The sequence below is a fragment of the Bombus flavifrons genome, chromosome 16, assembly GCF_040668555.2.
Source record: "Bombus flavifrons isolate JBK064 chromosome 16, iyBomFlav1_principal, whole genome shotgun sequence".
Taxonomy (NCBI): Eukaryota; Metazoa; Arthropoda; class Insecta; order Hymenoptera; family Apidae; genus Bombus; species Bombus flavifrons.
Genome location: NC_138457.1, coordinates 9988539 through 10014842, shown reverse-complemented (window position 1 = coordinate 10014842; position 26304 = coordinate 9988539). Strand labels below are relative to the sequence as shown.

The 26304-nt window shown below is 35.1% G+C and overlaps 1 protein-coding gene across 21 annotated transcripts in view; it reads left to right on the top strand.

Annotated features, from left to right (window-relative positions):
- The window catches only part of heph (polypyrimidine tract-binding protein 1 heph), a 415917-nt gene extending 411195 nt beyond the window's left edge, over positions 1 to 4722 (top strand). For all 21 annotated transcript variants that reach the window (XM_069130464.1, XM_069130468.1, XM_069130475.1 and 18 more), the window contains 5 exons: positions 1083 to 1116; positions 2407 to 2499; positions 2756 to 2972; positions 3274 to 3415; positions 4278 to 4722. In XM_069130464.1, the coding sequence (XP_068986565.1) occupies positions 1083 to 1116; positions 2407 to 2499; positions 2756 to 2972; positions 3274 to 3415; positions 4278 to 4346 (555 nt within the window). In that variant the 3' untranslated portion in view covers positions 4347 to 4722. The remainder of the gene's footprint in view (positions 1 to 1082; positions 1117 to 2406; positions 2500 to 2755; positions 2973 to 3273; positions 3416 to 4277) is intronic.
- Positions 4723 to 26304: the final 21582 nt, after the last annotated feature.

Sequence of the window (26304 nt, the reverse complement as noted above, 5' to 3'; positions counted from 1 at the left end):
CGTTATTCCGTGAATAAAGTTTATTAATAGAAGGTGAATTAGTTCGAAAGACATGCTTTTTTAACTGTGTGACCTCTGTGACAATAGTGTGGTCTATCCATATACATATTTTTACGATATTCTTCCTTTAAATGTTTTTTTTTTTTTCTCTTTAACCCCACGTGATATCACTATATCGAGAAACGATAAGAACCGCGAGGGATTCATATTGACGAGAAGGTCCCGCTGTTTCTCTGCTTCTCTAAGTCTTTCTGTGTCTCTCTCTGTTCTCTCCTGTTCTCTCCTCTTTCGATTGCGACCGCAGGAAAATCGACTGTAAAAAGAAATTCCAGCCCTTTCGCTGACTTTCATTCTGTATCTGTTTTTTTTTTTATTTTTTACAAATTGTGGTCACTGTGATTCCGAGATTCTTTTAGAAAAATTTCTTTTCCTTCTAATTCGTGAAATTTTTGGATGCTCCTTGAAATTCAATCAGAAGATAGAAAGAATTTCATATTTTTTACTTTTTATTCTTTAAATTGCCAGAAGATGATCTACGGAGTTAAAAATTATTTTGATAAAAAGTTTGCATTTCTGAAAGTACCGAAAATAATTACATAAAAGTTGTAGAATTATATTATATGTTTGAATTGGATCAAATGTATGCCATTATAAATTAAAAACTGGATTTTATAAAAATCGAAGTATATAAGAATTGAATGAAATGGAGATTGATTTCGGTAGTAATCAAATTCGCTAAAAATCCAAATTAGACAAAGCTTGAATTCGATAAGAATCCACTTGAATGAAAATTCAAATTAGAATTCAGAAAATTTTCCAAAAATCCTGAAGTAAAATTTCTACAATTTTTCCGAATTGTATTTACATTTGAAACTTTATGTTTTTATAAAGATTCGTCATAGTGACACGATTTGGTCAGATATATTCTTCAAAGTCAGTAAATGATCTGGAAGATCTGTAAGGTCCAAAAGTGGCCCGTATACACGTGAGGCCAGCGAAACTTGTGCGCGTGCCAACACTATACATTTGAATCCTATTATACTCGCTGACTACTGACTGGACTCTGTCTGTTCTCTGTGTAGATGGTCACGCCTGACGCTCTCTTTACCCTGTTTGGTACGTCTCCACATTTATATTATTAATTATATTACATTATTAATTATTGTATTTACACTCGCGGAACACATTGACACATACGCAACACACAAACACACTTTACACAGTGACATTCCTTAGACGTGTTTTTACATGGATCAGTAGTAACTGTGAGCATTTTTGGAGAGTGAACAAATAAAATTAAATATTAATAGTAATATTTTCCTTTGTTTGTTTATTTATTTGTTTCTTTTTTTACAAAATTTTCTTACATATGTGATACATGGGAACACGAACAGAGAATATATATGTATATAGTCTATAATCATCGATCGTACGTCATGATTATTTTGTTAATTTCTGACATTTTTATCTTTTTGCTGGTCTTTTGAGAAAAAGTATTTTTGTGGAAAATTTAAATCATTATATCACTCTCCTCGTCACGTGTACTTATGATTTTTATTTTATTCTTTCCCTTTATTGTTTTTTTTTTTAATTTTAATTTTATTTTTATTATTTTACTCACCTCTGTGAATTTTCTTGGTATTATTTTATTTATTTTTATTCGTCTCTTACCGATCTTCAATTCTATTGATTTATTATTTTATTATTTTATTTATTCGCTATAACTGTTCTTATTCGCAATCTCATTCATCGATATTTTCACCCCCGCCCACCCACCACGACCCCCATGATCATTGTTCGATTCTCATCAGCAACACCGTTTTTTTCACGTTCTCTATTTCCAAGCATCTCTTCTAAATTGTTTCATTAATATTTTATTAATATCAGTTCCAGACACCTTTTTTAATATTACATAAGCTTTCGCTTATTTTATCGTAATATCTCCATAGGAGCTCACTTCTCGCGGGTCAAACGGTTCAGCCATTTTATATAATTTTTAATTCAGCCCAGCCTGAAAGAGTTTCATTCTTCAAAGTAAAAATTTATAAATTTTATTTTTATAGAATTTTTATAAAACTTCTATAGAACTATGATTGTTATGAGACTACCGTAGAACTTAAATTTTTATAAAACTTCTGTGTAAAAAGATAAGACAAACTTGCATACAAATAAAATTTTATGAGAAACATTTAGCACAAGCTTTGAATAAAATCGCTGGCTGAACCGGTTGCCTATTTGCATGTCCCAGATCTTGTCCGATCGTACCCCGTTCTCGATCGATTATTATTACCGATTATTATTATATTATTGTCCCGTTTCGTCTTCGACTCGATAATGATTAGACGCTCGTAATTTGATAACGAGATCGGACTGATTAAAATGATGTGTTGCGTGTTGTGCATGTAGGCGTTTACGGGGATGTTCAGCGTGTGAAGATTCTCTACAACAAGAAGGACTCGGCACTGATTCAAATGGCCGAACCGCATCAGGCGCACTTAGGTAATTTTTCTTTGATAATTCACGTAGTATCGAAAATTGTTAAACCGTTGAAAATAAAGAATTACGATATTTGTAAATTAAAAATGAAACGAACGCGTAATGTTGTAATGAAGATATCTTTTTTATGTCGATACTTATAAATGGAGAATACTTTAATGATTGGTATAATTTCTTAAAAACGAAAATTTACAAAATTTGAGATTATGCTAAAATGAAAGCGGTGAGAAATGTATTGATAATTTGTTTAAAATCACAGCATTGACACACATGGACAAATTGCGAGTATTTGGCAAGCAGATCAAGGTAATGCTGAGCAAACATCAGACGGTACAATTACCAAAGGAGGGTCAACCAGACGCTGGATTGACGAAAGATTATACCAATAGTCCTCTTCATCGGTTCAAGAAACCGGGCTCTAAGAACTATCAAAATATCTATCCACCGAGCTCCACTCTGCATTTATCGAATATTCCGTAAGTAAATTGTTTCCAAATTTATCCTTGTTTTTCTGTAATTAAAAGATAATGTATGATACGAAATGTAACACTACGTAATTAATTTTTTTAAATCAGATTCTTTAATATCTCTATATTGGATAATTCAATCTTCCGATATTTGATAGTTAGAATATTATGTACCTAGAATTGATAATCAAATATTAGAATATTACGTATAAATATGCGCTATTAAATAATTCAATATATACTATCGTATGTTAATAAATATAATTGTAATATTATATAAGACAGTGAAATATTTTTGGCATGTGTTTAGTACAACTGTGACTGAAGACGAGATCAGGGATGCGTTCACCAAAAATGGCTTCACCGTGAAGGCGTTCAAGTTCTTCCCAAAAGACAGAAAAATGGCGCTCATACAGATGCCCAGCATGGACGACGCCGTAGCTGCTTTGATCGTAAGTTTTAATTGCCTTTTTTTAAATTCCCTACAAGCTTAGATTGTTGTCGAGGATTTAATAGTTGAAATTTTTAATTTCGTTCGACTCTAACATTTCCATTGGACTCTAAAATGTAAAATCTAGAACTCGAAAGTTGATTAATTCAATAGTTCAATAGTTCAATAGTTCGAATATATTTGCAGTTTTCGTTTTGTTTCATGTTGACGATGTTACTTGTGAATGTATAGCTCATTCATTATTGTTTATTCGATGAAAATTCATCAGTGGCGTAATTAGTTTAGTCACTGGTGCCTGATGTTCGCCTCTGATACAATTGCGCGAAATTATACATAACAAATCTATGTTAAGTTTGTGCGAAATTACAGTGTTTCAAAACTCGTTACAAAATAATAATTGTTCGTCATTTTCCACGTGTTTCATACGTGTTTCTTCATCGAAGCCAACCAGTTATTTATCGTTAAATATGACGTTACTAGTACCTTCAGCATTGCTGATAATATTATTACGTTGAATATTAAGAATATTATCAGCTGAAGCTGTTCGATATTACCTTTACGAGTGTTTTCAAATGGCCTACTTAACACGTTATATGGTAAACGAACCATTTTCGTTTTGACTCTTCATTCAAATCGTATGGACCGTGAGCAGTATTATAATTGCATAATATATGACTGTTATACGTCGACTGATTATATTCTGAAGCATTTCATGATCGATTTTTCTTTTACACAAACTACGATAGTCTAAATGAAAAGTCCACCGTGGACCATCGATAGTCCACGCGGTGTTAAATGTGTTAACCTATTTTATTTAAAAATCATGCTAACCCAAACTGTTTCGTTTTCTTTTTTTTTTTCAGAAAATGCACAACTACCAGTTGAGCGAATCCAACCACCTGAGAGTGTCATTTTCCAAGAGCAACATCTAACAAGAGTCACAAATATGCAACCGGCAGTGGTACCAGCCCTACGCCCTAGTCCCCTTTTGGATACCCGGCTCAGTGTACGACTGATGATGATAACAAGCGACGATGATGATCCTCGCTGAGTGTGCGGTCAGTCGCTGGTCCCATTACCGCGACGCCATTGACTGGCCAACCTCTGGATCTTACCTGGGAAACGAAGGAATGAAGCTTCCTCTGCGAAGCGGACATACAAAACGCGCACGACCTAACAACCGTGTGGGGTGCATTTCTATTTTTCTTGACAGACCGTCTCTAAGACTATTTCCGAACAGCGTACAGACAGACACGATTTGTTATCTCCATACATGCATGCATACACACACACACACACACACACACACACACACACACAGATTAAAAAAAGATACAAAACAAAAAACTAAATACACGAAGATAAAAAAGGATTAGGGCTGCGAAACAGCGAAAAGGAGGGTTGTGTTTGAAAGAGAAAATATTAAGAAAGTAATCATACACTGCTGGCTTTCACGAGGCCAGAGATAAGGAGAAAGCCAGGATCGATCTTATATTGAGAGAAAAAGAGAGAGGAGAGGCACAGGAAGCGTGTGTTTTGCATGATAGGTGTATGTTATTCAAGAAGGGAGGAGGGAGAGACTTGGTTTTTAACGAAAAAGAAAAAAAGGAAACGTGTAGGGGCTCGGTGAGAAGTAAGAAAAAGGGCCGATTGGGTTCTTGTACAGAGTTAAGAACAATTTTTCGAGCATTAAGGTATATTCTATATACACATAAATCTATATATATATATGATATATTTTGCAAGGGTGACGCACTCTGGCCGCGAGCCTCGCGCGTTATATGACCCGCAAATAACCACACGCATGCACGCAGGATTCGCGTGTGTGTGTGTGCTGACAGAAGAGAAAAAATTACGTTCAATATATATAGATATATATACAAATATTATATCACATCTACCTTTTAACCGTCGCGAGAATCTGTCTCGAACGCGCTGAAACAAAATAACTAAAAAGCTTCGTCGATGAGGGATCCAAACAAATGAAAATTTAAAAACTAAAAAAAAAAAAGAAAAAAAAATAAAGGAAATGGAGTACGATCGAAGCGAGAACGAGGGAGGTCGACTTTGAAAGTAGCGCGCGTACCAAGCCAGATTAGTCGTTTAAGGCTAATTGTCACGGGACCCTTTGCAGCTTTCGCGAGGTGCTACACTCGCGCCCTCTGCCCCGGGGCCGATCCAAACACGCGAGCCGATTATTGTCGGATCGATTTAGGGACAGGGGACGATTATTTCTCGATGTCTCCTCCGCCACGTGTCGCCGTCCTCGTGGTCCAGACACGATGCACCTTCTTCCTTTTGTTTCGTTCTGACTTTTCTAAAAAAAAAAATAGAAAGAAAATCCCTTTCAGTATTCAAAGTATCCAGAGAGAGCTGGATTCGGACGTGTACACGTAGATGTGTACAATACGGCTGGCTCGCGACGCGACTACCCACACGTGGCGGAGCGGCGCACTGTCGTTGCAGGTGGTATTTTTATAATTTGTATGTTCAACACACGATATATATTATATATAATAAGTATTAATCACACGTATAAACACATAAAGACACGTAAACATACGCATACATACACATACAGGAACAATACACAAATAGATAACACAGAAAAACGCAGAGACATTCAGATGCAGGTTTTCTTAGCTGATAGGTGCTTAGGATTGCGTAGATTCTTAATCGTATAAGTAAGGCTGAGGAGGAGACAAAACGCGCCGTCGTTAAGTACCATTGACGAGGGTGAATAAAGGACCGTTGAACATATCGCTAATTAGAGAGGCACGCGCATGTGTTTCGCGAGCTGGTATATTTTCACTGGTTCGGGATTGCTCCGGCAGAGAGCGGTTCCATCGCGCGACGAATCGCGATTCTTTGACTCCGTTTAAGGGATAAAAATATATAAAGAAAAAGAACAAAAAAAAAAAAAAAGAAAACAGATCACAGAGCGATAAGTAGAGCGAGCTCGTCGCGTGGTTCAGGCTCGTGTTTAGGTCCGGTCGACGATTAGTTCCTGATCACCGAGCATTCCTTTTTTTTTCTTCAAGAAACGCGCCCGCAGGCGACGTAGAACGAACCGATCTGACCAGAGAGCACTCAGAGAGAGGGGCATCTTTTTTCGTAGGGCTGGTCTGTTGTGTTGTTAAGATGCGCTACTGTCGTGTAAGATAATAAGATTATAAGAGAAACACTCCTACTCACACACACACACACACACACACACACACACTCACTCACTCACTCACTCACTCACACACACACATACACACTCACGAACAGACAGAAACATAGAAACGCTATAATGGTACACACCTAAGTAGCCTATAGTCCGCAGAGCGTAACAAATTAATATCGTAGAGGTATCACGAGGAGGGAGGCTCGAAAGGGGAGAGAGAACGATGAGTCCTGACGATGAAATTTGCCACGACTTATATACACAAATTATACACAAATATACACTACACAAAAGAGAAGATCAGAGAGTGGCGCGCGATATTAGCGAGATCGAATCCTCGTGTCAAGAAGCGAAGATTATCAGTAGTGTCGTAGAGTCGTGATAAAAGGTTGGGCCAGGACGAGAAAAATGATTGCGACGCCACTGGTTGTTTGAAACGGACAGCGCCATCTTGGCATTGATCCAGAGGCGTCGCAACTCGTTCCCGGGCCCCGTCGATTTTTGTCTAACCGACGTTCTGTTGGAGTCAATTAAATCTTATTAATATACATATATCAACCGTAGAAAGGTAGCAAGAGAGAGAGAGAGAGAGAGAGAGAGAAAGATTGTGTGTGTATGCGCGTGCGTGCGTGCGTGCTTGTGTATGTATGTACGTGTGTGCAAGAAGAGAGATGAACGTGACGTTACTAGCTGACGAGAGCGAGTGAGAGAGCCTGTTCCGCGAGTGTGACTGATCCAAAAAGCGGCTGGAGTGAGTGTGGCGGACGAAGCATAATGAAAAAACGAGAAAACTACAAAAAAAATATATATTACAAAGCGAGTGCCGGCCCGGGCAGTGTTGTTTGTGCCAAAGTAGGCTAGCTGTTGACTCTAGGGGATGGGTCTCTCGACGAGCCAGCTGATGTTCCTCACGATCGAACGTCGATCCTACGCCTTTGAAGAGAATCTCTAGCTAATTGATAGTGATCTTTCTTGAAAGATGTAACGATTGTGATCGGAAGGCGTTGGATGAGGTTCGTGGAGAGGGAAGAATTCGACCAATCATGTTAGAGACGTAGCGAGTAGCCGGCATGAGCGAAGGGGCCAGTCTTTGCATCTATTATGATCTGTCTTTCGAATCTCTGATGTATTTACATTGTTTAATCCGACGACTGCATTTATAGATCCTATCCTGGACGCATCTGAACTCGTTTCGCGTCGATGACACACTGGCTGTACACGAATACATGCTAGAGTTTAGGTTTTTATGAGAGTTTTGTTGACATATCTTCTTCTTTTCTTTTTTCTAATTCTTGGCTTCCTCAGAACGGGCTTGGTTCTGGTATTCGACTCGATGCTGACGTTCAGGAAGATGTTTGTTAATTGTTTTAAGTGGGTACCTGTATTTAGGTTGATTTCAAGGATCTATTGGTTCGGAGTGAACCAGTATATTTTTGAAATGGTTAGTAAGATATGGAAACCGTTGATGATATAATTTGGGCATTGTCTGAAATTTTTATTTGGGTTGATTTAAGTAATTTTAAATATATTAATATATTTTTGAAATACTTAGTAGGGTACGGAAATTATTGTGGAGGGGTCTAAAATTTAGGAATTCCATATTTTCTTTCTTTAGAATTAAATAAATCGTACATAATAATAATTGGATAAATTAGTAATAGTCTTCTTATGTTTTAGTGTAGATGTAGATTATTGGTTCGGAATTTCTACTATAAACTACTGGGAACTGCAAAAAAAATTTTTGTTTGTGGTATGAAGTAGTGTTAAACTTTTAATAACGAAACTTCAGTTTTTGTAACATAGGGGAAAATTGGACTGCATTCGGTATAGTGTACGAAAAGAATGAAATTTTGTAAATATTTTTAATTAATTGACAGAATATTATGGAAAAGTTAATCATTCCAATTACTACTATTCATTCACAAATGTAAATTCGATATTCATTAATTTAGAATGAAATATTTTATTATTTAAAGTTACAGAGAAATAATCCACATTAATTCTCTACAATATACCGATGTTTTATTTCAATAAAATCAAATTTTCGGTTAACAAAATTTTTCATGTATGTTCTTCCTTGACAATCTGCAATATCTGAGCGTCAGCTTCGCTCTTGAGTTGCCTCGCAGTTTTAGCATGTGTTTATCGTTTCATTCAAGTATTAAAAATCTATAAACGAAGAAAAACAGGCTCTTTCAATCGATTCGCGGCTGGTCCAGTCGCAAGCGCACAAAACTGTCGGTCCTCCGGATGTTCCCGCGCGAAATGATCGATCGAGGGCCTGGCGCACAATAGTATTCCCAGCACAATGTCTGCAAGCGTACCTGAAAAGCCTGTGTAAACGAATCGCTACAGCGACGGAGCAATTTTCAAAAAAAAAAAAAAAAAAAAAAAAAAAATGAAAAAGCAAATAAAAACACGCTCCGTCGCAGGCGTTGCATTCTCCGTTCATTTTACTAGCGTTCTCGAGGAATTTCTGAACACATTCCCGTTCAAACACGCTCACACACGTACACATTTACAGAAACCTATGCATTCATACATGTTGGTCCACGCTGAACGAGTTCGAGTTATTTTTTCTCGGACGTTTGCTGTTTTCTTCCTTCGTTTAAAGGATTTTGATCCCGTTTGACAATGTTTGAAGCACCTTCTGACGACGTTCGAGCTCTTTCGGCGTGAAACCCAAACATGCTACTCCTCCGTCATCGTTAAAACTCGTTCACTGATTCTTTCGGACGTTGAAGGCACGCAATGACAATGATTTCCTCGTTTTTTTACCTGGTTTCTCCGGAATCAGAGGGGAAGAAAGCTCGATTTCCGTTTTAGAGGACAGTAGTAAAAGTTTTAAGAGGTTGTTATGAATTCTGTGGGTGTCTACAGGGTGTTCGTATCATATAGCACAACGTCGTGTAGCTCTTTTCCTCAATTTCGTCTTTCTTCTTTTTAATAGCCTGCAAAATTGACTGAACATTTTGTTTTAAAATATATTTCGTTTGTTCAATTTTGAATACTTCTGTGTTTGACATAGTTTGCGGGGGTTTGAAAGGGTTAATTGATTTCCTTGAGGAACACACACACCCTGTAGAGGGTTCAGACATGGAGTATTATCACTAGCTGGGTTGAGGGGGGCCGAGGTGAGGGTTGGGATAGCCAGCACTCGCTACATGGTGTCGCAAATATTCAGGCTCCGAAATTTCTTCAGACCAAGTTCAAACAAAATATCGTGGAGAATTGATAAGAAAGAAATTGACAAAGCTCGTTTGCGAAATTTCTACGCGAGTCGTTCAAATATATTATGTATACAGATTATTCGACGCGCGTTCGCCCGCGACTTCCTCATATAGACGACGTATTTTTATATGAATAGAAAATGAAAAACAGAGAGATAGAAACGAAAGAGACCAAATAAGACGAAGATCTCGACGAAGATCTCGATCGGGACGAAAGTTTAGATACGGTTGCGTAATGGTTGAAGAGATCCCGGCTAACTGTACACCCTGCGATCTCCTTCTACTGTTTTAACCGTGGAATTTGATCATCTCCGTGGAAAGTTATTCAGAGGGTAAAGATGCAAGTGCTTTTGTTTGTACAGTATAATGTTACTGTGCTATTAATACATAACATTATGATATTAGTATACTATTTCAGATTAATCTATCATAGTATCGAATATTTGACAAATCGATTATTTTTATCCGATCATTATAGAATCGCATAGGTTTTATGAAATATTAGTAAAAGTCATATCTCCTTTTAGGTTCAAATAAGTTGCAGTCGAATTGTAAATTGTATGTTTCACGAAATTTACAGAACATGTTTAAAGATTTGACAAAGTATCTACGTTACTCATTTTGCGTGATACCAAATAAAATCCAAATCTGATAATATAAATCTAAAGTCTAACTGCCCGTTCGATTAATTTGTTCCTATAATCAAATTGAAATGTTTCGAACTCAACGTGATTATTATCAACTGCCCGTTCGATTAATTTGTTCCTATAATCAAATTGAAATGTTTCGAACTCAACGTGATTATTGAAAATGTTAGGTGTTATCTACAAGTCTAAACATAAACATTTTCAAACTTTAACAAAAACGATGGTCGAACATCCATCGCAAAGGCCCAATAGGTTAACAGCAATCAGGATGTGAAATGCCAAGTTAGTCATTGAGAAGGAGATCCAGGGTGCTCAAAATTTGAAGCGAAACTTCCAACGTTAAACACACAAAGAAAAAATCCATTGAAACGAAAAACCTGTTCGGACCAAAGAAATTCGGGGTCTGGTTCGAGCCACGCAGTAGACGAAGCTTAGCCTACAGAGGTTATTAGGAGTATAAATAATTAAAGAAGAGGCACGTATGTATACCCACACCGATCGCGAACACCCTCACACGAAACACGGACAAACGATCGCACGCATACACGCCGTGCATGCACGTTCAAACATCCTGAAACACGGTTTACACCCTGAAATACGGATCAAAAACATTGAAACGGTACTCAAGTATTCTGAAACACGTTCAAACGGTACTCAAACCACACGTTCAAATACACATGGAAACCTATACAATACATATATATATATTTGATATATCGCAATGTAACAAGTGTGTCCAAAAGTGCGCAGCAGCTGCATCCCAATAATCTATATTTTATTAATAACTGATAAGGAACTAGGATTATCGACGTTAACGGTTTAATGGATAAATTGAGCAGAGAAGAGTTAATCTATTACGAATCTGTCGTAACACACGCGGTACATATACATATATATAATATATATATATATTAGGGACACGATGAGATCTGAGCACGACAAACCGAAAGAAAGAACGAACGAAAGTAAATATGAAAAAGGGACAGAGCGAATGTAATGGAACGAATGAACGAATCCAGGGAATAACCGAAATACGCGTACGAAGGAATTTACGTGCGTATCCTCGTTGAAAGTTCAGGATAGTTTGCTTGCCTAATCAGGGCCTTAGGCGTCGTTCACGATAGAACTAAAAGGGAACCAGGGCTAGCTGTTCGCTCGGATCTCCAACGAACAGACACGGATAGCGAAGGGACGCTTCTCACGATGTTCGAGCAAGCTTTTCTCCATACGCGATGGCTGTTACACGAATTCAATCAAAGAGGAACGCTATCAGCTGAAAAGAGACACACGTGGTCGACGATCGATTCAAAGGTATCTGAATTTTCTCGTACTCCTTATTCTTTGTAAATTTTCAAATTCTTCTAAAGTCGCTGACATATCAATGTTAAATCTATGATAAAAAATTCGCGCTTTTTCGTAGAAAAATAACGTTGTACTTTGGGATCGCTCCAAAGTTGTTGTCGTTTCTCTTTTTTGTTATTCATGGCATAGCGGCGCCTCGATGAGAAATCGATCAGGATGATAGACGTTCTGGTGTGCCTGTTGAGTGATTCTGCGATCTTTTTGTCCGCTTTTCTCTTCTACGGCCGCTGTAATAGACATTAGGAGGCTCCGAGACGAGACGATGTGAAATGTCGCTTCTCTCGTACGGGCCTCGATTAAGCCGGACTTCTATCGGTCGTTAGCTGGTCGTTATAGTCGTTGTGACGTCGATATGATTGCCAAAAAAGCGATATATAAAAAAAAAACAGAAAAACGAAAAAAAAAATGCGAAAGGAGAGCTGGGAAGAGAAAGCTGGAAAACTAAGCCTAATTAATTAACACGAAAGAGTTTCTCGACGACCCCATCGAATCGAATTTCGAACAGCAACAAACAGAAACAAAAGAGAAGAAAGAATATATATAGGGAAAAATAATATTGACGATCTTCTTTACCGACTAGGAGGAGAGCCTTCAGTCGCGAGACAGAACATTAGGATTATCTAAGGGTAGTTGTTAAGTGGACGAAAACACAGAAATAATAAAAAAAAAATGATTTAAAAAGAAACAAAAAATCGTGAGACACGTATAATGATGAAAAAAACACAGGCAAACGCATACATGCATAAACATACACATACGTACACAATGTACACACGATGTAGCGTGTTAGACTTGTGTAGTAGCCCCCCACCCCTTCCCCCTTTCTAATTAAGCCTCCAGATCTTAACGAGTACTATAATGTATAGTTGAACTCGACAATCACTCGACTCTCTGTATCGATAATTCTCGAGGGGAGGAAACAAATATTTAAAGAAAAAAAAAAAAGAAAATGGAAAAAAAACGATGGAAAGAAGAAAAAGAATGGAAAGGAAATACATGGATGATTATAAGGGAATTTCTGAAACGGTAAAAGCTGCTACTGTTTTTCAGCAACTGTTGTTTCTAGTGTCCGCTGGATTTCTTCCAGTATTCTCTTCTACTTCTTTTTCCTCCAGCACTCTTCTAGCCTTTCTGTTACGACCGTGGGAGTTCTCTTTCGTCGCGCCACTTTTTCGCGTTTCCTTTTGGTTGGTTGCGTGTTCAGTTTCTTTTTTTATATTGGTGTTGTTAGAAATTCTTCTGCTCTTTTTCGAATCGTTAACTGAGAATCGAAGCGGAAAATGTGAATATGTTATAGATAGAAACAATGGAAGATCGATAATTTTATTAGAACTTAGATCGGTAAGAAAAGATTTCTTTTAGATGAGATGGAAAAGTACACGAGAGAGACGATCAAGGGAATCGGAATCGTGGGCCAGGAATTGCGTTGCAAGTCACAATCAGCTCGCAAGACAAATCAATTTTTGCTTTTTTGTACACGGGAATATACACATAGTAAGATGCCGCGGTGGATTATTCCGTGGATTTGTCCGAGCGGGTGTTTTAAAGGTTAAGCTGTTTCGTAGTAAGTTTTCTTATTAGGGAGGAATTGGATCGGGAGATTTAGCGATCGATACCCAGTCCAGGGACGAAAGCAGAGGCAGCCAAGAAAACTCGTTTTCTCGTCGATCGATCGTCGTCGAATCCTATCGGTGAAACTGTAATCAAGAAAAAATAGTAAGATGGGCTTTTTAGTTGTGTTTTTATTCGAGAAACGAACTTCTAAATGTGTCATGTGTGACTTGCATGATAGAGGTAGATTTTTTATGGATCGTGATATCTATTTTTTAGACGTCTGTTTTGAAAGTAGCACAACGGATCGTAGAATGTTTGTTTGATTGAGATTCGAAGGATTGACAATTTTGTGAGTGGAATTGGAAATGTGGATCCTTTTACGCTACTTTGTCAAGGAAATACAAATTTTAAATAATTATTCCAAGTAAGAAAATTAAGTTTCACTTAAGTTACGAGTATTTGTTATTACACTTAGTGTTCTGGACAAATATTATTGTTTGATATTTAAGACTGTTGATTTTAATGATGTTGCATAGGTACTTTAAATATTGACAACTGGTACTGATATTCGATATCTAGTACTGTTTAGTATTTTCTCTATATAGACATTTCAACAAAAATTTTAAAGTATTTTGAAATTCCACAATGCTCTTTCCGCCTCAAATTGCAAATTCCGAAGCTCACAAACCCTGGGAAAATGAACCCGAGGAAGGTTAAACAATTGACGACAATCATTTTCTATTCAAGACTTAGACTGTCGAGACTTAGAAACTTGGAAAAATTCAACACAATAAGAATTAAGATACCTAGAAATTCTAAGAAAATACCAAAAATTAAAATCTCAAAAAAAAAAAAAAAAAAATCGAATTAACAAAAGTAGAATTAAATAAATCACGTAAAATGGTTGAATTTTTAACAAACGTTTCTCGACGACGATCGACGATCTGCGCGAAGCATTTATCAGAATTGCGTTCGCACGTTCACGTTCACGTTCACGTTCGCGTTTCTTCGTATTTGAACACACAATACACGTACATAGGCGCGCGCGCGCGCGCGCTCACAACACACACACACACACAGAGGCCAATCAGAGACGCACACAACCATACGAATCGAGTTGACTCCGAAAAGAAAACCGATAGTAAGTATGGGACACGTTTACGATCGCTCTTCCACGTGTCTTCTTTCGGCACGACACGATTTATTATTATACACGATTTACTATTTACGGATTTTTATACCTCGATTACCGAACGGAGCCATCCCCGCGCACACACACACACACACAAACACACATGCACATTTACGCCCTGTACAAAAGTATCCTGGAAAAATACTCGCGATTCACGCAACCCGAAAGTTGCGAACGAATTTTTCTTTTGAATGAAACTACGTATTTCTCCCTCGAAACTCGTCGAATATTTTCTACATAAATGAATAAAACGAAAAATAAATTGAAAAATAAAGTGGAAAAATTGTACGTGGAAATATTCAAGAGCAAAAAATGGAATTTCGTCAGAGAGGGGGACGAACGAAAATACGACTATCGTTCTTCAACAGAAAAAATTTTTTTTAAAAAATGGGAAATGGTCACTTAAGTGAAAATTAATAAGGTCACTTCCGGGTCACGTGTTTCGCGATTCCCTACAACTTGCCCCCGAAGGAGCATATTGTAGATTCGTTGATTTCCGCTATTACTGATGCGTTGCGTTCACGTCGCCTCTGAACATATACATTATACATATATATGTCAGTTTTATTATTATATATGTATATATATACATATATATGATATATATATATATATGTTAATTTTCTTTCTTTCTTATTCATCTGATGTTCAACCTTCTTTTGTTTCTTTTTTAAGATTAATTAACCTATTTAGCCTATTTTTTTAATCGTCTAAACGAATACGAACAGAGACAACACACGCATACGACAGTTTCGTCGTCGCTATTAATTAATTAACTATCTCTCTTTAATCGCCACGCGTTCGTTTTTTATTAAGATTACTATTATTATTACCTATTCGCTATTATTATAATTAATCCTAGCGCTAATTACCCATTTAATTACTCTTTAACATTGTCATTGATATTCCCTAGTTCGTATCCTCTACTACTATTTACTATATCACTACTATTCTACTATTAGCTATCATACTATTTTTTGTTTTCTCTTTTTTTTTTACTTGATTATTTTTAATTCTGTAACTCTTAGGCTGTATCGACTATTGCGACGCACGAGCTTAGTTTTTTAAACGAGCGAACGAGAAAAGCTAGAATTTATGTAAAACTTAGCTGCAAGCGAATTAGGAAAGAGAAAGGAAATAAAGAGTTCATTAAGGAACACACGCGATACACGTATACATATACACGTACGAACACATACGAAATCTGTATACACACGGACACGCAAGAAACGATTTTTTTTTCTTGTAAGATCGAGCGTTTTTTCGATTGGTTCAGTTTTTCGTAAACAAAAAAGAAAGAATAATGATATAAAAGCGAAGTTAAGAAGGAAGGGAAAAGGTCTCCAATTTTTTAGTTGTCAGGCTCGCCAATCACACACTTCATCTTTCCTGTTTTTCTTGACTCTTTTCGGCGCTACGATTCCCCCCCCCCTCATACCATCTTCTTATTATTTTCTCTGTGTGACCTCTCACCCCCTCTCACCCTTTCGAATTATTTCTCTTCTTCAACTTCTTCTTCTCTTCTTCTACTTCTTCTTCTTCTTCTTCTGCTCCTCCTCCTCCTCCTCCTCCTCCTCCTCCTCCTCCTTCTTCTTTTACTTCTGATTTATTTGTTCGTTGTTTCTTACTGTCTGGCTTGTAACTTTTTCTAGTAGTCACACTATACTCTCTTTTTCTGACTTTCTCATTTTTCTGTGTCCTCCTCTCTCTCTCACTATCTTAATACGTGTATCGTATACCTTTATACTGTACTTCTTACTCTTATCATTATTACTCTTACTATATCGTCTATACTATTACTATTACTATTACTATTACTATACTATACTATACTGTACTGTACTACTACTCTTATGACTATTACCGGTACTGGTACTGCTACTGCTATGTCTATCATCCACAACTATTACTATTACTAACACTATAACTACTACTACTATCACTATTGCTGTTACTACTATTAACTATCGTCTGTGACTATTACTATTACTACACCTATCATTACTAATACTATATCTATCTATTACTACCACTGTATCTATCGACTATTACTGTCACTGCATCTATCACTTATAACTGTTACTAACACTACACCTATTATATCTATCGCTATCGCTACTACCACTGCTGCAATTATCTGTGACTAATAACTATTACTACCAATATCATCGCTGTATCTATCTATCGTCTATAACTATTACTAACACTATAATTACTATACTATCACTATTGCTGCTACTACTATTACTCCTATATCTATAACTATCGCGTCGAATACTACTGCGTACTACCGTTGCATCTATCGTCTATGACTATTACTATTACTATTATTACTACTACTTTAACTATACTGCTACATCGATCTACTACTACTACTGCTACTACTACTACTACTACTACTACTACTACTACTACTACTATTACAACTGTATTTATCGTTTCGACTATTACTATTACTATCACTATTACTATAACTATCACTACAACTATTATTACTACTATACTATTTATCTTGCTATCCACTTATCTATCCATCTACTATTACTACTAGTAGCGCTCTATTATCTTCGTCTATGGTTACCACCCCCAAAATTTCCGTCGACGAAAGTTTCAATACTTCGAGGACTCAAAAATTTGCAAACCAATGCCGCCGAGGTATTTTTTCTATCAATTTTTAACAATTGAAACTTAATTAAATTAAAATTAAGTTTCGGTTGATTCTGATTAAGGAATAAGCAAAACGAAACTTCCGCCACTTCGAGAATGCGAGTTTCGCAAGATTTTTTGACAAATTATCGACAACCTCGAAATCAACACTGTCGATGTTCTTTAAAATGAATTTTCAGTAATTTCAAAATTTAAATTTCAATCGATACTAATTAAGAAGCCGCTTCAAGGACGCAGGTCCCATAAAAATATGAAAAATTTGAAAACCATTGTCCTCGAAGTCCTCAAAAGTAATTTCCACATAAAATACAATGCAATTCTTTCACCCTTTGCAACCCCTAAATTCAGTTCCACTCCGCAGCGGCCTCAATCTAGTATTCCTCCGAAGAATACTTCTCTGTAAACCCCTGGGAACTTTTGCATCGAAATATAAAAAGCGATAATCGAATGGAGGGGTGCAAAGGGTGTGAATAATCGACGAGAAGAAGGCAAAGGGGTGGTTCTTTCACGACCACTTCGGTGTTCCATTGTTTGTTCGTTTTGCTTTTCTTTGTTACTATACTCGCGATGATCGATTGTAATTTAAAGAAAAATCACAACTTTTGGTTTTTCTCCTTTCTCGCTATCCCTATCGATATAATATAAATATTAAACAAAATTTTAATTTTTATATTATACGAATTATAATTTCGTACTTTTGATTCTCCACACCGTTCTCGTTTGTAACGCGCGAGTTTCAGTTCTTTTTTCTCTAATCTTCATCCCCCATCCCACCATCCAATCACGGTTTTCTCGTCTTGGAAAAAGATAAAGAAAAAGAAAAGGAAATGAAACGAGCAATCGAGTGAGTCGAATTTAAGGGAAGGAAAGTTTATAATGAAAAGGGATAGAGGTTTAAACGCGATAAAGATAAAGCAAGCACAGATGAGGGAATATGATTGCTAGCGAGCGGGTAATTTACATATACAAAATATAGCCGATTTGTCAAGAGAAAAAAAAAAGCAACAATGAATGGAAAAGATAAATAAACCTGTCCGTTTTTTGTGTTCTTTCTGTGTATCCAGCTACTACCTACCCCTTCTCCTTTGTTTCTATTTAAAACTATATTTTAATCTTTAAGTCGAGGCGTAAGAAGCTTCTATGAAGTGGCTCTCAGATTTTTCTTTCAAAAAGGTAGAAATATAAAAGATATTTAAATAGTAAGGTTGTATCATAAACGAGGTGTTGCTTTTCGTATGACATTAGTTCCAAAATTTAGTGTCGATAATTAGTAGAATTATTGGAGAATTAAAAATTGGCAATCATTAAAGATTAATGAAAATTATTGACAATTTGAAGGAAATATCATTTACTTACTCAAAGTGTGATAATAAAAATTCTTTTCAATATAGAGACCATTTTACGAGAAACTTCTTACGCGTTCGATCACTTTTCACTTCACTAATTATCCACGCTAATTCTATTTCACTTTTTTTTTTTTAGATCGAACATCACAAATGATCGATAATCAATTATCGATCATTCGTGACATTCCAATGGAATGAAAGGAAAAGATGGCACCGAGACGACGTGTCAGCATTTTTTCTTCGAATTTCAATATTTTATTTTGCCTGTTATTCGATGTTTCTTTCTAACAAAGTAGTCTTTCTTCTAAAACCTTGACACGCTGTTCTGTCTCTATCTTTTCTGTCTGCCTTTGAAATCAATGTTGGGTAAATTGTTTACAAATTTTGATCATTCGATGATTCGAATATTTACAATAATCTAGAAAATTTTAATGGTCTATTCGAAGCTAAAATATAATTCAGCTACGTAGCGAAGTAAGATATTTGTTATAAATGGTATAAACAAATTCGTAGAATTCTAAATTATCATAGGAAATCTAAATTAAGTAGCCTAAAGAATTCTACAAATTAAGTTAACTTTCTTAAACTCCAGTTTTACATCCATGTGATTGAGAATTTATTTTTCAAAAGATGAAAATTCAATTTAATGTGTCGGATTCCAGAAACACACATACCCATATTCTTTTTCAGAAAATGAAAAAGAAGAAACATTTCTATTCCGTTGAAAAGTTTCAATTTAACAATCGCAGACCATCCATCACGAGACATATTAAATTCCACCGAAATTCAATTAAGCAAATCCAAAATGTAGCGCAAACAATAAACGAGAAAAAAGAAACAACAATAACGATTCTGCGAGTTCTGCCTTCAAACAGACGAAACTCGTCGTTTTCCAAATCCAATCAAGCGTTGCTCGATTCTGTGTTCAATAGAATTTCTCTAAAATCCATCCCATAAAATCCTTTTTCTGAGAATCGAGCAGCACGAGGGCCATATTCGTTTTTCCGAACGAAAATATCAGTCGTAATTTGCTGGTCTTCAATTGTTATGAGACTCTGAAGCTTTTTTCTTAAATGAAAAATCAGAGGAAAAAGGAAACACAGATATAGTATAGAAGAAATTTTCCACTTAATAGCACTTTATAATTTCAAGCTTCACGATATGGTATTCTATATGTAGCTCTATATCTATATACTATATATTCTATATACATGTGTAGTAGTATGTACACTGCAATTACTCGATGTATATACATCTACCATTTCCTTTTTCTATCTTCTGAAAGTTTTCATCTGCAGCATGAACTCTGTCACGAAAAGAAAAAGGAAGAGATTTGAACGAAGAGAGAGAAGGGAAACCACGTCATGGACCACTTCATCGTTTTATCGAAATATTCCTTTAGTATATGAAAATCAAATATTATAAGAAAAATTGAAACCGAATATCAAATTTTATATTAATTTTTATATTAATTTAATATATCAAGTCCTTTTTCTTTAAATATTTTTATAATGTTAATCTTATTCATTTTGAAAATATTACTAAAATACCGTGTTTATTAGTTTGAAAAATTTTCAAACGTTTAATTATCGATATCGAAAGATTAGGAAAGATCGACAAATTGCGAAATTAAAGTTGCTATTACGATTCTTCGCTTTTCTTTTCACTTGTCTGAACGGTGTGTTGTTCGCGCCTTTTCTGTTTCCACTAACTTTTCTTCCAGCTCGAAAACCGATCATCGACCATTTCACTACTCTACTGCCTATCGTCGTCTTCCTCCTCTTCGTCAACTCACGAACGGCCTACTATCGCTACTACTGTTGTCATTTTTCACAATTATTACAGCAAAAGGGAAGCTCGACCTTCGAAAAAGAAGAAAAAGAAATTGTTCAGTTTATTTTCTAAGAAAATTGCACGATATGCGTAATTTTGAAATTGGAAGATTCAGTTTTTTGAAGGAAGGTTCCATTTTGCAGAAATTCCCCTATTTTTACTTTGCTGCTACTCTCACTCGAAGCTTCGATCTTCTCAGCACGTGAACGTTCACTGGGGCATTTTTATTGCCCGTGTCATTGCTGATTCGTTATTGCACTTTCCATCGTTCCGATAAAAAACGAATTATCAAAATGCATATGGTCAATGTTATGCACGTTCGAAAGATTCAATCGAAACGTCGGAATTGAAAATTTCGTCAATAACAAATATCATTTTCTCAATGTAATATATATTGTTCAGTACGTGAAAGAAAGCGAAACGAAAGAAACTAGACTTGGACGAAATGTCTGGAATCGGGTTTAATAGAGCTTCTTGCTAATATGTTTGTTAATCAGAGGTTTTTGGTGGATATCATTGTTTTGAAGTTTGTAATATGGAACGTGAAGTATGATAGAAATACTAAACAGCGTTAGGTAGAATGGGAGGTAGAATTAGTTTAAGAGTATTGAAAAATGTTACGTGAACGATGTTACGTGATGAAATTACGAATCGACGATGACTATAATTTCTCAATAAGAAATCTTTTGCATGATGCTGTCCTCCGTACACCATTATGCCAAATCTGTCAAACACATGTACAAACACGGACAAACAGGTTCAAATTGTATTTTACGAAATCCAATTGTTCTGTTTCAAACAATTTCGTTAGAATTATTATAAAATTTACTCTAAGAAAGGAATATTAAGTATAAGAAATTATTTGTCCATTATTAAAAAGTTAATATTCGCGTTGTATCGACGATACAAAAATTTCAACAATGTGTTCGATTGGAGAATAAAAACAGAACAAATCGAAAAATCAAATTAAACTATAATTTCTGACAAAATTGGAACTTCTCATTTTTCTAAAATAATTTCGTAAAATATGGAAAAATGTCAGGATTTGAACAAGGCCTAAGAACATCAATTATAAAGTGTCTTTCTTACAATTCCTCGACACGATTCAATCGCAACATTGTCCTGTATTAAATCAAACTTGAAAGTAGATCGATTTATCGATATCACGAATTTTGTTATAAACAATTCGATGAAAAACAAAAACGGGAAGGAAATCGTTCTGATTTTCCGCATGAAAAAATGGGGTCCTGATCGATTCTTTTCTCCGATAAGCTTCGATCCGATCGAGGGAATAGTGCATTGGCAAATTTCGATCGATCGGTTGCAAACGCGACGTGAGCTATCATAAATCTTATCTGTGATAAGAGGAGCGTGTTGTCGAAAGAAATTTCCGAAATTTTCAGAGCGTTTGCAAAAGTGAAACTCGATTCTGTAGAATAGAAAAGGTAAAAATGAAAATTCTAGTAAAATCGAGAAATATCGTTAAGAAAATATTACTACCGTTAACGTTAATCGATAACTATGATAATAATGATAGTACTAATTATAGATAATGTTCAATATTCGACGATAATTCCTTGTAAAAGCGTATTGATAGTGTTACGATAATTAATTGTAAAGTATTCGTAGATATAGCGTGCGATAATTAATTAATCTGACTCAATTTCGTTAAGTTAGCATCTCGGAAAATTTATTTCCCTTGAATTTTCTTATTTCTAAAGATACAAGTATTTGTCTTAGAATAATGTGTCTTTTTTTTTATCTTAGATTACGTGTTATTCGACGAATATGATTGACGATTAAAAGGTATTACAGTATTAGCGATAATTAATAATAATTTGTTATTTGTTTGTTAATTTGAAAGTTACGATGATTTAGGATTAATTAACTGATTATCGCACCATAGAACTTGCATTACCCCAATCTTACTGAAATTAGACAAGTATAAACTTGAAGGATTCTGGTCGAAATTTGACAATGCATTGTTGGAGTATCGACAGTAAAACGTGGTTGTACAATTACGAAAAACAATTTGCTAATCGTGAAATTGGAATAATGTCGACGTTTTTCTCTCCGAATATTCCTGTTCTCTGTGTATGGTGTTCTATCGATTTTCTTTCAAGTAACGATGTATAAACTCCTTTTAATAGAAACATGAAATTACTAAAATCGCAACATTTTTATGGTATCTTCACCAAATGAAATTTCTAATCTAATTTAATTCGATCTACACGAAAATATATTTGGGAATTAGTATTTTTCTCTAGAAACGATAATAATATTTTTTTATCGTAATATTTCTTAAAATCCAGTTGAGAAAATAACATTGGACGAGTTTGTGCATCGTTGCACCGAAAATCCCAAATACGCTTAACTTTCTCAATCTATAACTAATTATATATACGGTGAAAAATTCTTTATAGAAAGATGTCCCATTTTTCTCGTAGAAAATTTTCGAAAACTCGAGTATACAGAGAACGAAGCAACAAAAGAGAAAAAGCACACTTTTAAGAAATCTCGATAAAGACTCGTATCTTTCCGAGAAAATGAAGCTGCAGCGTGAATGATGGACGAAGAAAGAAAGAATGCATCGTTCTATTTCTATAATACCGAGAATGCGTCTGAACACTATAATATAATATAGGGACGACAAAAAGTCAATTGTTCGTAATTCTATCGTTTAACGTTGGACAACTCGTCGCTGATGGTAATTAGTCTCGATCTTAAGATTATTCGATACTCGTAAACAGTATTGTATAGATATACGATTAACGACGCTACGAGAGTCAATGCTGAACGTTCTCCAAGAAAAACGATGTATCCCTTCGAAAAAATACATAATCGTACTTCGACGAGGAAATCTGTTTGATACTTGGAATTATTATTAACTACATGCTACGTTATAGTATACTAATATAATGTACTGATGTAGCATAATTACCGTATTATTATTATAGTGTAATTACTACATGATATTATAATATGGTAGAATTACTAAATTTGAGATGAACAATTATTTGCTAATGTTATAAATTTACAAAATTGTAGCGTACCGTACTAATATCGTTAGACATTTTACAATATCGACAATCAGTTGACAAACATTGTAATATAAGTGCATTTAAACACATTTTCTATTTTCTATTTTTTACTTCTAAGTGACATTGAGTTTTATTTCGATCGCTCGAAAATCATCGTATTAAATTTACACGTAGGTAATTATTGGCTATGTAACATCGTTTAAATAATAATTCCGAGGGTCAAAGATAAAGGAAGAAGGAAGCTGTCGTAAACTATACAATTTTTATTCGATATACTCGTGCACACACCGACACACGCATATACACATACACGATACACAGCAACATATATTATACGAGGATAAAAGAAAAAAAGAAAAAAGATTATTAAGAAACGTTGTATAATGTTTTATCGCCGCTAAGGTAAATCGACGTAGTTTCGCGAATTATTAGCCTGTAATTAAAGATCGAAGAGGGGAGCCGTATAAAAATATTCGTCGAGCCATTTTTCGTCCTGGGCTGAATAACTAAAATATGAAAGATTGGATTCTTCAAATCTTAAAAAAAAAAAAAAAAATTTCAGTAACATTGGCTGTAATTTTCGAATCTTTTCTTCCATCTCTTAAAGCACTGTGTGATTCCACAAAATTTTTCTAAAACAACTAAAGATTCATAGCCCAAGCGAAATCGATCGAATCATTGTAACTTTCGATCATCGAAAATAAAAAGGAGGAAAAAAAATGGAAAAACAGAAAGCTATTGGACGAATCGGACGAAAAATAGCTCAGTGTGAATTCTTTCGTTGACGTTTCAAGATAATACCGCCCACGTTACTAAAACAGAAAAGAGAGAGGTCGAAGGTTGTAGGAGGGAGAAAGCGATAGGGTTAACTCACAGTGAAAAGTTCGAATTCGAATAAAAAAAAAAAAAAAGAAAGAAGAAGAAAAGATGGGGAGAAGTTGTCGAAGCATCGATATATCAAACTGTCGAGTACGTTGTGAAATTAGCTGAAAAATCTAGAGCTGTGCGGCAATAGAGGGGAGGACATTGAGTAAAATACTCCTCGATCCAGCAGTATTTCTTTCATTCTCCAAATTCGTTCACTTTCCACCCTCTACAAAAATGGAAGATGGACAAATTGTATGGATATTTGAGTTCTATGGAACGTCAATAAATATTCGGTACATAATACGAAAGAGAGATATAATTGATAAAACAAAGTTATTCGATATTAAAAATTACAATTGTCTATAATAATAAAAAATAGAAGTTTTTCTAAGAATAACATTTGTTATTACAGTTTCTTATAAATTCCACGTAGAATTTCCTGCAATGATTTTTGTAGAAGAGATTTTGGAATTCATTTGTAACCATCTATAAACAAAAACGTACGTAATTATTCATACAGGAAAGTTCTTGTTGTCTTCGTTAAGAAAATTGGTCGGTATCCTTTAAGAAGAATATTTAATAAGACTATCGATATAAATAAAGATATACAAGCTACTTAATCAATAATTTAACAAAGCTACCAAAGGCCCATTAACTGAATACTACATATCAAGATTGAAATTATTTTTCCTGGCTTTGTTAAATTATTTATATCTTCTAATCAGAATAAGGAGGACATAAAATTCCTTTATTTACCAAAAGGAGAAGTTCAGGTTCCATAGAATTGAAAATGATAAAGAAGAAACAGTAGCGAAAGAGAAAGGGATGGAAAGTGAAGGGTTGAGAGAGGTGGTGTTTAAAAACATTGCTAATCAGATTTAATCGCGTGTGAACAACGCGCAGTTTTAGGACGAATATGTTATATATATAAATATGAATATTATAAAAAATATATATATATTAATATTTAGATTTATATTATATGTATAGGGGGATGTGTTGACGTATATTGCGATTGTGGTAACGGCGGGGTATGAAAAAAAAAAAAAAAAGAAACGAGTGACACAGGGGACATTTGCGTCATTTTATTACTATTATTAATAATTCATTACCATTACCGATTATTAGTGATAAAGCAAATATTTCCGTTGAATATATGAATTATTACAATTTTTAAACGAGATTATAGTATATGGATTATAGCAATGGGAAATTTAGCCCTCGTTATTATCGACGTCGACGTCTGATCTTACGCCTCTAATTATTGTCGGGTTAATCATCAATTATATTTAATGGTTAATAGTGATTAAGATTTTGCATAGAGTCGAGGTTGTTAGAAGAGGACGAGATCTATCGATCGTGTTTGAACGGCGTTTTTTTTCAGTATTAATCGAAGATAGTATTCAGGGGATAATAAAAGACGTTGAAAATAAAAGACACAAAAGTAATCAGCAGCTCAGATGCGAGTACAATGAATGAAATAAAAATGAAATTAGATTTGGCTAATTGCAAAGAGATGTTGCGGAGGATTAATCGATTGAAAATTCAAACCATCGTGCACAAGAAAATTGAAAAGGGTTGTTCTGTACTTCTCGAATAATTCCAGCATCGTTCCATTCCAACATTTTTTACGGTGGCCGTTAAAGACTTTATTTCTTAATTAAATTCTCATCGTTTTCCCATTATTTTGTATCCCACTTCTCTTCGAAATAATTGACAAACAATTTACAGCCAACAAGAAGCTGCAAAGTAGACTGTATACATTATATGATAATTAAGCGAACAAAAATATTTATAGTTGTCTAAGAAAGAATTATACTTTTTCCTTCTTTTTATACATCAATCAGATAATTTTCATTTTTATTCACCACTTCCAATCGATATATGTACATACATAGGTTTTCTTTATCGTAAGTTTTTCGCGCGACGAAGACAAAGTATAACGATGATGTATTGTTAATTAACGAAGGCCTTTACTAAGT